This window comes from Silene latifolia, chromosome 3 (assembly GCF_048544455.1).
Source record: "Silene latifolia isolate original U9 population chromosome 3, ASM4854445v1, whole genome shotgun sequence".
Taxonomy (NCBI): Eukaryota; Viridiplantae; Streptophyta; class Magnoliopsida; order Caryophyllales; family Caryophyllaceae; genus Silene; species Silene latifolia.
Window position 1 is genome coordinate 1,647,948 of NC_133528.1, and position 17,213 is coordinate 1,665,160.

Sequence of the window (17,213 nt, forward strand, 5' to 3'; positions counted from 1 at the left end):
AAGAGGCATGTAGTTCATGAAAATACATTTGACATAACCAGGAGCAACAAGAACATCTTCTTCTTGATCACCCCTGTCCTTTCCCTTCATAATATCTTCCAACTCATTGCACTTCAGCCTATACAGTCGGCTGCAACGCTCTAAATAGCCGCATCTTTCAAAGGTCAAGTCTTCAACAAGAACACCCCACTTCTTACTCAGACTGCGCACAGCCTTCTCAGCAGCAATTTCACAAGACTCCTCAATTGTGTCAGCATGCCCACTAACATATGTCAAGATTAAAAACTTTGTTGATCGCAACCGCCTAATGTCTGTCTCCACTGACACATAGACACTGTTCTCAGACATATCTAACATATGATAAACGGGCTCAGGAAAGTTCAGGACAGAAGTGATTTGTTTTAGCAATGGATGATATGGAATGGTTATCCGATTAGCCGTCACAGGCAACACCTATATACAAGGTAAACACATGAGTGAAACTTTTGATGTGAAGTAAAATAGGCAACAGACCAAAACTTATCATCAATTTTGTCTTATGTCTGTAGTATTTGTACCACCATTATCAGTATTATTATTATTATGATGAAACAACCAATCTTAAAGGCAGAAATCTAAAATAAGAATAACAAATGAGTAGGAGTGCTGAAGGCACAAAGTTGAAGAGATTATCGAGCAAGATCAGGCCACATAACAAACTTTGAAGCAGAAGTTCAACATGATTTTGATATTTCGCCTATCAAACTTTAACGGACCTAAAGCCACATAACAAACTTTAACAAACTAACACTAACGAAGCAGAAGTCCAACAATCAATGTGTACTCCTCTCGCTAAATAACTAACCAGAACGTAAACTAAAGACTTAAGAAACTCAAAAATTATAAGTATTTGAGGTAGACCTAGTTGTTTCAAACAATCAGAGGTTAAACATGTAGATTACAACTACAAAGAAGCATTTAACAAATCATCTTCAACATAAAGAGCCGTTAAAAAATTTACCATAAATATCACGTTAACAAGGTATAATAACTGAGAGAAAGATAGACCTTAGGGATCGACATGTGGATTTCAGGCTGATGAAAAGCCATTGATGATGCTTGTGTCTATACCAGAACTATGTAACGACGATACCGTATATTTAGAAAATAATATATGGTAATTTATGAATCGCACATTCTTATTTGTGACGGAGGGTATCCGTCACAAACAAGAGACGGGTACCATATTGTCTCACAAAAAACCCATAGGGGGTGAGAGAAGGAGCACATGGGGTGGGTGCCCACCTTGTCCCCTCTACCCATTTCCACTCACAATATACCCGTCGCAAGATCCGACCCGTCACAAGGGAGACCTACTTTATATAAGAAGTAAGCATTGCACATAGGATTCAAAGATTTAAGAAAGATTTGTAGGAAAGCAAAAAACACACGCATGAGAAGAAGCAAGGTGTTGTAACATATTTGAGGATAGGGAAAAACCAAGTGTAAAGTGTGCTTAGATTTGTGTGTACCTTTTAACTATTTAGGATTGTGTAAGTACAGATACTTATGAAAACCGTACTATTGTGAGACGACACCACCAAGGATTGGAGCGCTAGATAGACCTGCAATATTCACGAAAAGAGGCCGCAGCGGTCGGAGGACCGGGTCTTGGGGAGTCAACATACCCCACACGGCGGTTGGTGGCAAAACAATATCCAAACGTTGAAATAGTTTCGGAGCCTCACCCACTATGCGATCAATCCTATTCTGTAATCCCTGAACTATATACGCGTTGCTGCTCATTTTGGATTGACACGACTGACCTACAATAACTTCTCCCTAATAGAATTACACGGTCAACTTTAATCAAGCCAACTCAGTATAAAAAACAACTTTAACAACCACCAAATCAAACAGAAGTGGACCACTGTACACACTATGCAATGTCCATTCAAACAACAATCTGTGACATTTATAAGAGTTGTAGACACCAATTAAGCACACACGACACAACCCGTTAGATGAATTACCGAAAAACCAAAAGGGACAACCCTAAAAGTAACAATAACCAAATATACATCTTATCATTTAGGACATATAGGTACAAACAGCAAATCAGTTAAACAACAAATTTGCGCCGAACAATCAAATGACTTTTGATTTTCTGAACATGTATCGAAAATCCAGAAAACAAAATAATAAGAACCCTATATAAGAAACTCAGAGACGTGTCGCTGCCCATCTTGAATAGGCACTCATTCACCCACAATGAGATAATACGAACCCTATATAAGAAACTACGAAATGTGTCGCTGGCCATCTTGGATAGGCACGATTCACAGATCTAAAACCACGCAACAAATTTAATCAAGTATCAAGTTATCATTTACCCAAAGAGAAATCTTCAATCTCTCGAAAATTGCATCTTAAAAGGACACACAAACACAGATCTAAAACCGCACAAGAAATTTAATCCAGTATCAAGTTATCATTTACACAAAGAGAGCAATGAGCCTCTGAAAAGCCGAGACTCAATTTATATAAGCGTAAACATATAAGCAAATAAAAATCTGGAAAAAGGGAGATGAGCTTCAGAAAATATAGAAATCTGGAAAAAGGGAGATGAGCTTCAGAAAATAAATCTGGAAAAAGAGAGATGAGCTTCAGAAAACCTGTAATCAAATGATTTTGTAGACGAAGAATCACTTACAGATGAGCGAAGAACAACCTGTAGCAGGATAAAGACGGCGATGAGTAAGAAAGCCAGGAACAAATTGAGAGCTCAGGAAGAAAAGGAAAAGAAGCTAAGGAAAAAATGTAAAGAAGTGAAGGAACAGTTGTTACACTGTAGAGCACGCGAGGAGCACGAAAAACACTGGCCTACTGTAGCATTTCAGAATGTTTTCCAATGTTCTTACATTTATAAGGGTTTTAGAAAAGAGAGATGAGCTTCAGAAAACCTGTAATCAAATGATTTTGTAGACGAAGAATCACTTACAGATGAGCGAAGAACAACCTGTAGCAGGATAAAGACGGCGATGAGTAAGAAAGCCAGGAACAAATTGAGAGCTCAGGAAGAAAAGGAAAAGAAGCTAAGGAAAAAATGTAAAGAAGTGAAGGAACAGTTGTTACACTGTAGAGCACGCGAGGAGCACGAAAAACACTGGCCTACTGTAGCATTTCAGAATGTTTTCCAATGTTCTTACATTTATAAGGGTTTTAGATTAGGTATGGACTAACTACTAAATTATTATTTGTTACTCCTTCCGTTTCAAAAATTATTATTTGTTACTCCCTCCGTTTCAATCATCTTACTTAGAGACATGTGTATTAAATTAGGTACGGACTAACTACTAAATTATTATTTGTTAGTCCCTCCGTTTCAAAAATTATTATTTGTCATGTGTATTAAATTAGGTACGGACTAACTACTAAATTATTATTTGTTACTCCCTCCGTTTCAAAAATTATTATTTGTTACTCCATCCGTTTCAATCATTCATTTATTTACGTATTTATTCTTGTGAGTGATTAAAGTTACTCACAAATGAGTTTAACGTGACTAGTGAACAATTGACACAAATGATGTATAAATATTTTGTTATTACAAGTTGTGTCACATTTTGTTATTATGTATTGTTTACCGATCACGTATATAAACGGTCACTAGTCACGCTAAACTCCTTGAATTTTTGGGCCCCGACAAAAAAACTCGAGAACAATAAGGGCGAAGACAATTCGTCTTCTTAAATTGAAAAATGCGATTATTATTATAAAAAAAATTTACATTCATTTGCGTTATTGTGTATATTCTAAGAGATCGAATAAATGTCACAAAAATTTCACTACCCCATATAATAAATCCTGGCTTCGCCCCTGATACTCACTGGTCTGCTCTCAAACGTCTCCTTCGTTATCTTCAAGGGACTCAACACCATGGCATCCAACTATACTCCAATAACCCGCTCTGTCTACATGCCTTCTGCGATGCTGACTTTGCCGGAGACAAAGACAATTACATTTCGACCACTGGCTATATTATCTATCTTGGACGTAATCCTATAACATGGTCCTCCAAAAAGCAACGTGGCCTATCACTATCAACTACTGAGGCCGAATTTCGCGCAGTCGCTTCCGTCACAACTGAGTTACTCTGGCTTCGAAATCTTCTCACAGAGCTTAACTTCAATGTCACGAAACCGCCAGCTATTTACTGCGACAACATGTCAGCGTTTTTCATTCCCGCATGAAGCACATGGCCTTATCTTTTCACTTTGTTCGAGAAAAGCTTCATCAAGGCTCTATTCGAATTCAGCACATTGCCAGTACCGATCAATTAGCTGACGCTCTCACCAAACCCCTGCACAAGCAACGATTCCTTATTCTACGAGACAAGATTGGTCTACTTTCTCCGACGTCCATCTTGCGGGGGCGTATTAACAATAATATTTAGATATTATTCTCATATGTAAATATAGGTAGCTTTTCCCTCAAGCATATAATCTTTGTATACCTTCCTAACCTAGCTAACACCTCTCTATATAAATACTTGTATTCATTTTACAGTAAATATAACATTCATTCAACCTTGTATCTCATATCTTATAAGAGGTTGAAATAAAGCATGTCGGGATATATTGGGTTTCGGATTTTGTTGGAGCAATAATAATATTTTCACAAATTATACTTATAGTATAAGCCGCTTTATAATGTAAGACCGTTTTTGTTTGTTCTTAGGCGATAAGACTAATGTGTAGATTAGTGAGACAAGTCGGTTGGAACTTGGAGGTTAAAATAAAGCATGTTGGAATATATTCGGGGTTCGAGTTTTATTGGATAAATAATACCAGCACAACTTATGGACTTAAATAACTTATAATGTGAAACGGTGCTTGTAAAATCTCACCATCATAGGGTAAGATTATGTGCAATTTAGTGAGATAGGTCATTATATAAGTAACATGATATTATATGCGAAAATGCAACATAAGTAACAACTTGACAATCACTAATTAAGAGGTTTCATAAAACAGAATTATATATAACGGAAAAAAAGAACATACATTGGATATTCGGATGTAGTATCTCAAACTTTATTTGTTTTTGAGCATTTGTGTATTTTTATTATTAAAGTTTATAGCTTAGATTTTATTTTAATTTTTCCCTTCAACAACCAAATTTAACTAAAGCTTATATGTAACCTTTTTTTACTTTTATTGTAGTAATTTTTTGAGCTTAATTTTTAAGTGAATAAACTCAGAAACTTTATAAAAAAACTCATAATTTTTAAAACAAAATTCAAAAACTTGATAATAATGTTCAAAAAGACAAAAACTATACAATTACTGTTAATACATCAGATGTATAATCTACGTACTGATCATTGATCGATGAATTAAGATCCATACAAAATTTGTGGGCGGGCCCAAAATACGAAATCGAACCCGAAAACTGTATGCTTTGATTGGCCGGGTTTTATTTGGAGCCCCATGGCCCCCAACTCCTTCAAAAATTCTCGAACAAATCTTTGGACTTATTTTTTTGAGAAAATTTATCACGTCATCATACCAAAACATCTCAAAAACACAGATTTTGCCATAAACCCTAAATCCCCAAAATCCCCAAATTATCCATTTCGAACCTTTCACTCTCCCGATTTAGCTTCAATCAACTACAACAATGGCGACGATGATAAGAAGCTCAATCCTTAAGCTAATGCGAGTAACAATTGCAGCAAACCATGTCTTCCAAAATCCCAGATCATCATTCTCTGTTTCTTCCGCCATCAACAACGCTTTCTTCCGCCGTCAATTCTCGACATCCGAGGAAGTTCGTGGTTCTTTCCTCGACAAATCCGAAGTTACTGATCGTGTTCTTTCCGTCGTCAAAAATTTCCAGAAAATCGATCCTTCTAAGGTATACTACATTTGTAATTTAGGGTAATGCAATGTTATTTTACTGTGTTTATGATTTTAGGTTAAATGTGTTTTTGATTGATGAATTGATGATGGAAAATTGGAGATTTGTGTTTATGATTTTAGATTATACTCCAGTATGTGTTATATGGTTGAGTGAAGTGATTAATTAGTTAATTAATCAGAATGTTTGATGTTAAGTACTCTTTAGTTGCGTAACCAGGATTTGTGGTTTAACGGGCGGAAATTTTAGGGGGCCAGACTCCAGAGTATTTATGGAATCACAAATTCTCATTATAGACGGACACTATCCGTCTATACGTATAGACGGATACCATTTCTCCTCACAAAATACCCATTTGTCATAAAGTGGAAAGCACATGGGCGTGCCCCACCTTGTCCCCCCTACCCACTTTATTAGAGGTCTTTACCCGTCTGTTCGCCCCACCCGTCTATACCAAGACCTATTGTTATGGAATAAGGTAAATTAGAAAAAAGATCGAAATTTAGACAAAAAGTTTCAATTTTTTGTATTGCGCAGGGGGAAACCACCCCGAGTAGCGTCCCCTTAGTTCCGCTACTGATCATGGTATTGTTGGTCATTGTTGGGTTGATCTTTGAAATGGAGTATAATGTTTGATTGTCTTGCTTACTGATATGTTGAAGGTATGATGTTCGATCGTTGTCTCTGTTTAGTCTACTTGAGAAGAAAGAGTGGCAATAGTGAAGTTGAAGGGTAGATAGCTAGGCCCTGTTCTTTTGGACTTAAAGTTACCCCCTTTAAGTTCAGTTTAGCTCAGTTCTTAAGTTCAAGTTCAGTTGAGTTCAGCTCCTATAAGTTCAGTTCATAAACCTTAAGTTAACTATAAATTCATGCTCATTTTCTATTATTGACGAATCTACAAAAATGGTACCATTTTATTTAAGCGGGTGCAAAAAAAAAAATCCGACATTAAAATTATCCTATACATTATTATTAAAAAATAAATAAAATAATCCACTAAAGGAAAGTATTATCTAGTAGACTCCGGATACCCGAATAAAATAGGATATTTGTCTCCTATTAGCGATAAAAATGCTCGACGTCATCTGCTCGAATATAAGCACAATATAAAATATAGGCACAATACGAGCACAAACCACCCAAAGGAATTTCAGAGCATTTTTAATTTTCGACATTCGTCATTGAGAATGAAAGTTGAAATGACATTTGGTCAATTAAGGAAAAGGTAGAAGGTGTTAATAAATATGCCCCAAATGTCACATAAATATCAAATTTCCATTATTGTTTCTTCTTTTACACTTCGTAACTTTATTACAAATTCTCATTTAAGACATGCATTATCCGTCTTAAGTTTAAGACGGGTCAAATACATACCAAATGAAATGCTAAGTTGCCTAAGAAATGCCAAAAGTTTTTTCTTTATTACCACCATGTGGTAGTATTTGACCCGTCATTAAGACGGATAGTACCCGTTTTAAACAAGGCGCAAAATAACATAGTCAAAAACATTTGGCGAGGCAATGGATGCGATAATGTGAGTGAAATTGAAGATGAAGAAGAAAGTGACGAGGAGAATGATAATATGGATGTAGATGATTTGAAAAAAAATGTAATATGTGATTTATTTTTTTATCTTATCTTGTGATTCAGACTGTTTTTTTTTAATTATTTTTATCCTATAAGTTAAGTTCAGAAAAGTTAAACTCGTATAGGTTCAGTTTAGCAAATTTAAGTCCAAAAGAATAGGGCCTTAGTGGTTCATATAATATTTTATTATGGTTTCTTACTTTCTTGTTCATCGGCTAGGTGTTTGTGGTGATCGCTCTTCTTTGATGCTAGCAGTGTTGTGAATTGTACAAAGTACTTGCCTTTTGTTTGGATGTGGTGAAATGGAGATAAGGGAATTCTTTTGTTTTGATAACATTTTAGTGGGGAAGGGAAGAGGATCGTGCTGTGAGGATCTAGTTTATCTTTTTCTTGATGATTTATGACTCAATCATCTTCATGTCATAGAATTTTGGGTGGTTACTTTCTTCTCTTTGATCCATTTTCCATTTTGTCCAATTTGGATATCAGAACATATTTGTTTCTTATATTAATAATGGAAAATGAAGGAAAGAAAAAGGGTATTGGGGATAGAAAAATATTTTCATTGTTACTGGCGAGTGGTGTGTATGGCGTATCTGCTTTAAGCTGCGTTATGGTGTCTGGCTCAATTTACAAATTACATACTATATTAGGTGCGTATAGTGAATTCGTATTGAGCACGTACTACAAATTTGGTGACCCATTGGATGGCAACGGTGTAAGGTTAAGGAAGGGTAAAGGAGGGAACTAGGCCTGAAAAGTTGGAAGCATTAGGTTGCGAATTTCTCTCTCCCATCGCTCATCCTATTCCACTATCCTCCTCCATAAGACCCCCTCCGCCCTACTTTTTTCATATAGTAATGATATTTTAGAGTCATCCAAAATTGTTTTTCCCCATCCTCCCCTCATTATCTTTCTTCCCGGCATCCCCTCCCTTACGAGGCATATGAAACCAGTGAAAGTATGATGGTTAGTGGCACTAGCATATCTTATATGTGATTTTTTTTATTGTTCTCTAACTCGCTGTCCTGTTAAATCAATTTTTCGGAAGCTATCACCCCTACCCATTTTTTCTGTTCAATCTTGCTTCTCCTCCGGCTTTTCGTATTCGCTTAATATCAATGGAGTATGATGATTGGTGGCGGATCATGTGTAATTTTGTTTTTTTTTTATTCCCCTTCCTGTCTTGCTCAACGGTTTTTGGAAGCTACCACTAGAGGGGAGCTGATGGCCTAAATGTATGGACTGTGACTTGTGGCTCACTTTCATTAATTGGTTATTACAAACTGTTTTCCTTATGATCGCTGCCTTTGTTATGCTGTGCTTCTGCTTGTTCCATTTTTGTTTTTACTTAAGAGTAGTAGGCTTCATGAGTACGCGCTTTGGAGCACTACCAGTCTACCATCTATATTTTTAGAAGGGAATGCAATGGAGCACTCTCTCCAGAGTCCAGACCCTAGGAGATTATTCAGAAAGTTCCTTAACCCTTTTGAATTGGCCTCAATGGCTCAATGCAGTAACATATGACGTGTGAATTGAGTGAGATAGACTTCGCGTCATGTTTGCATCCAAGAGGTCGATTTGCGAACATGCATGCATTTGTCATATCAAGCGTCCTTCCTTGGATCTTTATTTCTTGTTTTCTTGAGTTCCGTGTTGTCACTAGGAATGATGTGACTTCTTGCTGTAAGTTTAACTTTTGTCTCCCTTGCCGGGAATTCATGTGTAATGGTTTCTCACTTGCTGAAAAATCTATTAGGCTATCTTTATCCCCAGACGTAAAATGGGTGTTAAGAACTAATAATTTAATTTTAAGACTCAATTTAAACTCTCATATTTTTCCACTTTATCCCCATACTCATGAAAAATCTCTATAACAGTATATGGGACCCACTTTCCCACTCACTTTTTAATATTCATATGTCTCAAGTTGAGTCTTGGATTTCTATGACCTAACTTACGACTTCGAAATAGTGAATGTACTTTATCGAAAGTCTCACACGTGAAGACCTGCATGAGTCTTATCCTTTGGGTCTGTGGATATAGTTAGTCTTAGTCTGATCTGGTGAGGGCTACTGATATGAGATTCATATTTGTTGTGGTTTCTAATTTTCAACAAGTCACCAGGCATGCAACTATATATTTGTTAGGCACAAATGGGTGGCAATTTCGATGCTCTGAAGTCTTTTTGTACTTGTAGTGTTAGTTGTTGGCAAAGGCGCCTGAACTTTATTTTCATCTTGGTTCTTGGATAATGGATATAGCTGAATAGCTGATTTAAGCTTCTTTTGCTCGTATGAAACATACTCGAACATCAATTGGGTAGTGTAACTATTCATTTCTCTTGATTCTTCGTTGCCTGTTTAGTCTAGTCATATGAGATTATGAGGGCAAATGTCGTTTGTGAGGGCATTACTTCGTATTGCTTATCTGCTTCTGTACTATTGCTTGGTCGTAGGTTACAACTAATGCACACTTCCAGAAAGATCTTGGGCTGGATAGTTTGGACACAGTCGAAATCGTGATGGCACTCGAGGAAGAGTTTCGTTTTGAGATCCCGGACAACGAAGCAGACAAGATCAGCTCCATCAACATGGCTGTTGATTTCATTGCATCTCACCCTCAGGCTAAGTAAAGGAGACCATGAAATCCAGTCACCTTACTTTCTGGTTTGTTATCAGTGTGGTTATTTGGGAGTAATCTTAGGTTTTCAATTTTTTTTTAATATTTTCTTTTTCGGTATTTTCGACTTGGACACCATTTTATGTGGCGTGTTCTCGCCCTCTTGAAGAGCTGGAAATTTTTGAGAAGACTTTCTTGGTGGCATCCAGACCAAGGATTTAGAATAATCCATTGCAACGGAATAAAGCTAAACGACTGCTAAATTTTTTGCTCTTTATACACGGAAGACATTTTTAGCCATTGATCGACCCAATGTTTGAAAGATATCAAGTTCCATTACGAGTTGGGTCGTATTTGGAAAAATGTCCTATTTTTTTGTTGTCATCCCAATGACTGAGTTATGTACCTCTGAACCACCCTATCCCAGTCGTAACACAAGCGCCATTGCGACATTCCAGGTTATATTTAATGTTAGCGAAAAATTTAACTCGAGATTCCGACTTTTATTCTGAAAATTTGCAGTGTTGAATTGTTGATTGGTTTTGATAGTGAGGATGATATTTGAGTGAAGAATGGGCCAAATCTTAATGCACTTTGGCTGGGATTGGCCTCTGCTTTCATTGAATAATCAGTGTTTAAATGAGAAGACTTTGGAGTGGACTTTGAAGTAGGTGGCTATCAACTTGACTGACTAATCAACTTGTCCACACTCTTCACTCTTATCCCCCTTGTATGATTACCCTTGCCCACCTGAACAATTACGGAATCGCCATTGGATTAATGAGACTTGAAAAATGGTCTACCATTTTCTCTCATTTGAAAGACTTGATCTCCCTTATGACATTACCAAGACCAGCTGGACCATTATGGTTACATTTGACCATAAAATGGTCATAAAATTCCGTCTTATTGTTTCAGACGAAAATAGCCCATCTAAACTCTGAAACAAGAATTTGTGCATTTGAAATGGTTTCTCTCTACGTAGTATAAGGGCTCGAATGTAAATAACTTTACCAAGGATGTACGGAGTATTGTATAACATCTCACATTTACTGATGAACAAATGTGGGTTTAGGTCAATCACGAGTCGGGTTTGAAATGGAGTTTCTGGCTTATAATCAAACGGGCCATCGGATTTGAGGTAGATTTGCAGGTTGAATTTGTGTTACCCAATGATATGGGACTATTGCAATTCGTATTAGACTGTCTAAAGATTCGTTGAAAGTACAAAATACTATGTATTTGCTCCGTCTCAAATTTGTTCACCTTTAATTAAAATACCTTTCACAATGAATACAAAAGGTAAACAAATGATTGAGACGGAAAAAGTAAATATTTTTGTTTTAAACTTATAGTCCCTCAAATTTGACGTCCCAGTTAGTTTAACTTTGTGTTGCTTCTTAGAAACTGCAAATCAAACGTATAGAATGTGCCAAGTTTCCTCTGGTCATCCTTCTATATAATTAAAAGGGTCCTACACTATGTGGAGCATCAAAACTATTGGCTTCTGCAACTCTTAGACTCCTTCCATTGGTGAATATGCATGGTCCCACATTAGAGAAAATGATCGATGGCAAGACCGTAAATTAGTCGCAAGTTTGGTGCATTTCTGTAATTCCATTCCTATAACTTAGAGAGTTTCCTGCTTAGTTACAAGCAGTAGCAACATTGCAACTTAGTAGCAAAATGTCTAAGCCAATGCTTGGTTCATCACCTTTAGTATTACTTTGCCTTCTTGTTATGCAATTTTGTTGTATTATTAGTTCGATATCGTCTGAAGTTATCTTTGAAGAGCGGTTCGAAGGTATTTCCTTAATCTCGCGCATTTATGAATATCTGTCTACCTTTTGTTTATAATGTACGGATTATAAACAATGTTTGTTTTGTGGTTGTTTCTATAAAACTGTCGGTTAGTCGTACTTTTGTGGTCGAATTTTATCCTGTATTGAAAACTATGCTTCAGTATGTAAGAAACGAGAGCAGTTCAGTTGATACATTTTTATATTATCTTATCGTAAAGCCAAAGAATAATAAGTCTTTGGCTCTGTTGAAAATTTGAAGACGTCGAGTTTATCAACATGTGTGCCTCGTCTTTTTGCATGGGAATCGAAAAGATGGATGGAAAGGCAAGTGGGTAGTATCTGACTGGAAAAGAACTGAGGGAAAGGCTGGCTCATTTAAGCATACAGCAGGAAGTTGGGCTGGTGATCCTGATGATAAAGGTACATTTTTACTCTGTCAGTTCTTTCTCAAATTTTGAAACAGAGAATCCGTCTCTTGAAAAGACCGTCTCATGTTAATATAATGTCTGACCAACTAATTCAACAGTTACCCTTATGGCCTTAGTCCTTACCCGTTTATCCGCTTAGGAAATAATTGTCTCTGAAATGTTATTGCATTAACGACACTGCAGGAATTCAGACCGCTATTGATGCAAGACATTCTGCCATATCCGCGAAAATAAATGAATTCAGCAATAAGAACAGAACATTGGTATTTCAGTACTCAATTAAATTTGAGCAGGAAATCGAATGTGGCGGAGGCTACATAAAACTATTGTCTGGATTTGTCAATCAGAAGAAATTTGGAGGAGACACTCCTTACAGGTTTATGCTTCTTCCTTCTGTTACATCTAAATTCTACATTCGATTTATATAAGCTTATATAAATACTCTTAGTTGCAGTAACTGGAGTTTACCCCATTGCCTCATTGTCTTTCACTTACGATGAGGTAAGGGTAAAGGGCCGAACGTACACTGAATTTCCCTTTTAAAGTCATAATAAGGCCATTTCTATGTGACCAAGTTATGCTATAAGTACTCACAGTCTATGTTACTCCGACACTTCACTTAACTGCCGTGTCGCGTGTCCGACACGACACGACACGACACTTCGACACTTCAATTTAGATCACAAAACAGGAAAATTCACCCCAAATAGCCCGTGTCTGAGTAACACAGCTCACAGTTCATGATCAATTCACCACTTCAGTTATTATGAATTATGAGATTCATGGTACTTTCGCTTTACATTTGTTCCGCATTACAATAGGCAATAGCAATGCCCTTGTTTCTCTATAAATTGGAGTCGGCTAACATGCCCACAATAATGCAAGGAAAAGAAGCATCCTACATTCTGTTTTTCCGAATCAAATAAAGAGGAATGAAATTCTGATGGAAGTTTCAGATTTTCTAGTACCATGGAGTAAACCATAAGTGTTTCATTCATTAATCCAAGATGGAAAATTTGTTTTCTTTGCAGTTTAATGTTCGGGCCGGATCTATGTGGCACAGATATAAAGAAGCTTCATCTTATCCTTTCTTACCAAGGCCAAAATTACCCTGTCAAGAAGAATCTGGAATGTGAAACAGACAAGTTAACACACTTCTATACATTCATACTAAGGCCTGATGCCACCTATAGTGTCCTCGTCGACAACAGAGAGAAAGACTCGGGTAGTCTATATACCGACTGGGACATCCTTCCTCCTCGAAAAATCAAAGATACCAAAGCCAAGAAGGTTTGCCTCTCCTCTCTCACTAAAGTTCAAGAACTTTAGGTTTAATATTAAACACAACACTAAAAGCTCCCGCTTATGGCGAGTTAAGGGAGGTCAAATGTATGCAGCCTCACTTTTGTTAGTTCGACACAGAGAGGTCATTTCCAAAAGAAATCATAATAAAAATGGCGAGTCTTGGGTTCCTTAGAAATGAACTTGGAGCGGCCTCTTGCCAAAATAGCAAGGGAAGTCTTACCCCTATTACACCCTTGTGGTGGGACCCTTCCCCAGACTCTCGTCTAGCGGGGACGCCATAGTGCACCGGGCTGCCCTTTTTTACCGAGTCTGTCAGAAACATGCAGGACAAATTATACTGCAGCTCTTTGAATGTGCTCTTCAGTTTAAAATTTCTCAGTTTTTTTTTTTTTTTTTTTTTTTTTTGGCAGCCATAAAAATTTCTAAGTTAATTGCTTTTTCTTGAACTTTTAGCCTGCTAACTGGGAAGAAAAGGAATATATTGATGATCCAAACGACAATAAACCCGAGGTACGAAGTGTTGAGTTAGCTCATAACTCACTGTAACTGTCAACTATTCTGAAATTGCAGAATGTAATATTGTTCAAGAAATAACATGATCATTTTGTACAGGGTTATGATTCGATTCCACGTGAAATTCCGGACCCAAGTGAAAAACAGGTAACTTTTGCTCTCCAACTTTCTGTCATCTGATCAAATGTTATGCTTAATATATAGATGAAAGAACTAAAAAGTTGCATTGGATTTAAACTCTGAACAGCCTGAAAATTGGGACGAGGAAGAGGACGGCTTGTGGAAACCTCGAAAGGTACCAAATCCAGCTTACAAAGGACCTTGGAGGAGAAAGGTGTGTAGCTTATCACTTTTTAGAATGAACATTACTGTCCCCTCTTTTGCTCATACTCACTGTTTTTTTTTTTCTGTACAATAGAAAGTTAAGAACCCGAACTACAAGGGAAAGTGGAAGACTCCATGGATTGACAATCCAGGTATAACTTCACAATGTCTCGTAAATTATCATCTCTTTGTAACGCAAAAATGAAGGAAATAATCTAATGAGGTATTATGGATTTACGGTTTCTACTGTAGAGTTTGAAGATGATCCTGATCTCTATGTTCTAAAGCCTATCAAATATGTGGGTATAGAAGTCTGGCAGGTATGAAACAGGATTATTCTTTAAACTTTTCTTTTGCACATTTTGAACAACTTTCCGATGTCCATGAGCAACATGTAAGAATGTACTCTCGTTGCAGGTGAAGGCAGGATCCGTCTTTGATAACATTCTAATATGTGATGACCCAGAGTACGCGAAGCAGGTGGTTGATGATATATTTGCAAACAGAGAGGTAATTTCCTTGAGATGTAGTGATTTACTCTGCATATACTCCCTCTCCCGGTCATTTGTCCCGGTCAATTTGTTGTCCTTTTCTATTTTGGGGTGTCTCAGTCAATTGTTGTCCTTTCTATTACTGGTCATCCAAACAACCTCATTGTGTTGAAACAACACAAAGGTCAAGGCTTATTACAATCCGACTCCTTTTTATCTTACCAGAGAAATAATGTTGTTGTTGTTGTTGTCGTTTGTGCACTAGGCTGAAAAGGAGGCCTTTGAAGAAGCAGAGAAAGTGAGGAAAGCACGAGAAGACGAGGTGGGAAATCATGCCCTGTATCCCTTACCTCTTTGTATGTGACACTGCCTTTGTTTTCCACTGAAATCCAATTCCCTCCTTTATATTCACAGGAAGCCCAAAGAGCAAGAGAAGAGGGTGAAAGGAGAAGAAGAGAAAGAGGCACTGATCGACGTTCACGATACAAGGAGCGCTACAGAGATCGTTATAGACGCGTAAGTATCACTTGCCTTGACATGACACACTCTTTCTTTAGTAGCATAATGATCTGCTTACATATACATATTATATTATTACGAAGTATAGTATAGTATATCAATGGCTGAATTTATTTTAAATTGCAGCATAATCGCCGCGATTATATGGATGATGATTATCATGTAAGTATTTGGTTGGTTAAGGAATTTCAATGTTGTCAGCAATTTTTATGACTTCATTTAATTGACCTTTTTTTTTTTTTTTTTTTTTTTTTGCTATGCAGGATGAACTTTAGGGGATGTTCAAGCATTAATACCTCAGCTCTGAGCTCAAGCATGGAGGATTTATCTTCTGCATCAATCCGATTATCGCTGACGTGTTGAGTTTGATATTAATGGGAGTTTTACAAGTAGAAAAACTGAATGTAAGGGGTGAAATCTTGTTTAAATTTACTCTAGTAGATAGTAGGACCAGACTCGATCCCCAGAGTAATGGGATTCAGTAGATACCTTGTTGCTATTATGATGCTGTTCCGATGATTTTGAGCCTAAATAAAACTACTTATCTATTGTACGTATGATGACGATTTTATAATAGCTTATATGAAGCGAGTTTTTATTATCAAAATATAATGAAGTGCATAACCCATTTTGACGCAAATGTATATCGTACTATGGAGGGGGTTGAGAGAAAGTTGAGATTGTGGAGGCATATTTTGGAGACTCGTGGGTTAACGCTAAGTAGGAGCAAGACCGAGTATTTGAGGTGTCAGTTCAGTAACGTGGCGGGATCGAGATCGAGATCAACAGAGGTGGGGAGTATTATTTTCGATGGGAATGTTGTTGAGGGGTCAGATTTCTTCAGATATTTAGGATCTATTATTCAAAAAGATGGGGAGTTAAACGGAGATGTGGCTCACAGAATTAAAGCAGGATGGTTGAAATGGAAGAATGGTTCAGAGTTTTTATGCGATAAAGATATGCCCCAAAGATTAAAGGGTTATCGCACGACAATTAGGCATGCCTTACTTTATGGCTCTGAATGTTGGGTCGTGAAACATTGTCACTTTTAAAAGATTAGTGTGGCGTAAATGCATATATTGAGGTGAATGTGCGAACATACAAAGAAATATCGAATAAGGAATGAGGTGATTAGGGAAAAGGTGAAAGTGGCGCCAATAGAGGACAAAATGATGGAAAACCGACTAAGATGGTTAGACCATGTGAGAAGGGGATCTATGGACGCACTAGTTAGGAGGTTGGAGACGTTGGGAACAGAAAAGGTTGTTAGGGAGACCAAAATAGACATGGTTGAGAGTGATAGAGCACGATATGAGATTTCTTGGGCTTGATGACGGAATCAGGGAATGGTGACGGAGAGGGCACAATGGAGGGAAATGATACATGTGGATTTTTAGTATTTGACGTTATTTGAAATATTTAATGTTTTTATTTAATTTTTAAAACTGTATTTGCTCTTTTCGGTTTTATTACACTTTTTTACTAATAACTTTCTTATATATTAATACCTGGTTCACTTTTAAGGTTTTTCGAACCCTTATGTTTTACTTCGGTTTTCAAAATCGTTTTAATCTTTATTTTCGATTTTAATTATAAGTTTTTATAAAAGAAATCTGGATTTCGATTTTAAAACTTTAAGTTTACCTTCTTTTGTATTATGTTTCACTCCCCTTTTGTTTTTCAATTTTTCTTCTCTATATTTTCGTATTTTGAGGTGTGCG

The 17,213-nt window shown here is 36.9% G+C and overlaps 2 protein-coding genes across 2 annotated transcripts; both read left to right on the top strand.

Annotated features, from left to right (window-relative positions):
- Positions 1-5,517: 5,517 nt before the first annotated feature.
- On the top strand, positions 5,518-10,356 carry LOC141646663 (acyl carrier protein 2, mitochondrial-like). Its single transcript, XM_074454559.1, has 2 exons — positions 5,518-5,898; positions 9,947-10,356. Exons 1-2 carry the CDS (start codon positions 5,662-5,664, stop codon positions 10,121-10,123), a joined length of 414 nt encoding a protein of 137 aa, XP_074310660.1. The 5' UTR covers positions 5,518-5,661; the 3' UTR covers positions 10,124-10,356.
- A 1,133-nt stretch (positions 10,357-11,489) lies between these two features.
- On the top strand, positions 11,490-16,099 carry LOC141646662 (calreticulin-3-like). The gene is made up of 14 exons (XM_074454558.1): positions 11,490-11,914; positions 12,225-12,332; positions 12,524-12,716; positions 13,372-13,630; positions 14,099-14,155; positions 14,258-14,305; positions 14,406-14,492; positions 14,577-14,634; positions 14,735-14,802; positions 14,900-14,992; positions 15,239-15,295; positions 15,388-15,489; positions 15,619-15,654; positions 15,756-16,099. The coding sequence occupies exons 1-14, from the start codon at positions 11,797-11,799 to the stop codon at positions 15,765-15,767; spliced, it is 1,296 nt and encodes a 431-aa protein (XP_074310659.1). The 5' UTR covers positions 11,490-11,796; the 3' UTR covers positions 15,768-16,099.
- The last annotated feature ends 1,114 nt before the right edge of the window (positions 16,100-17,213 follow it).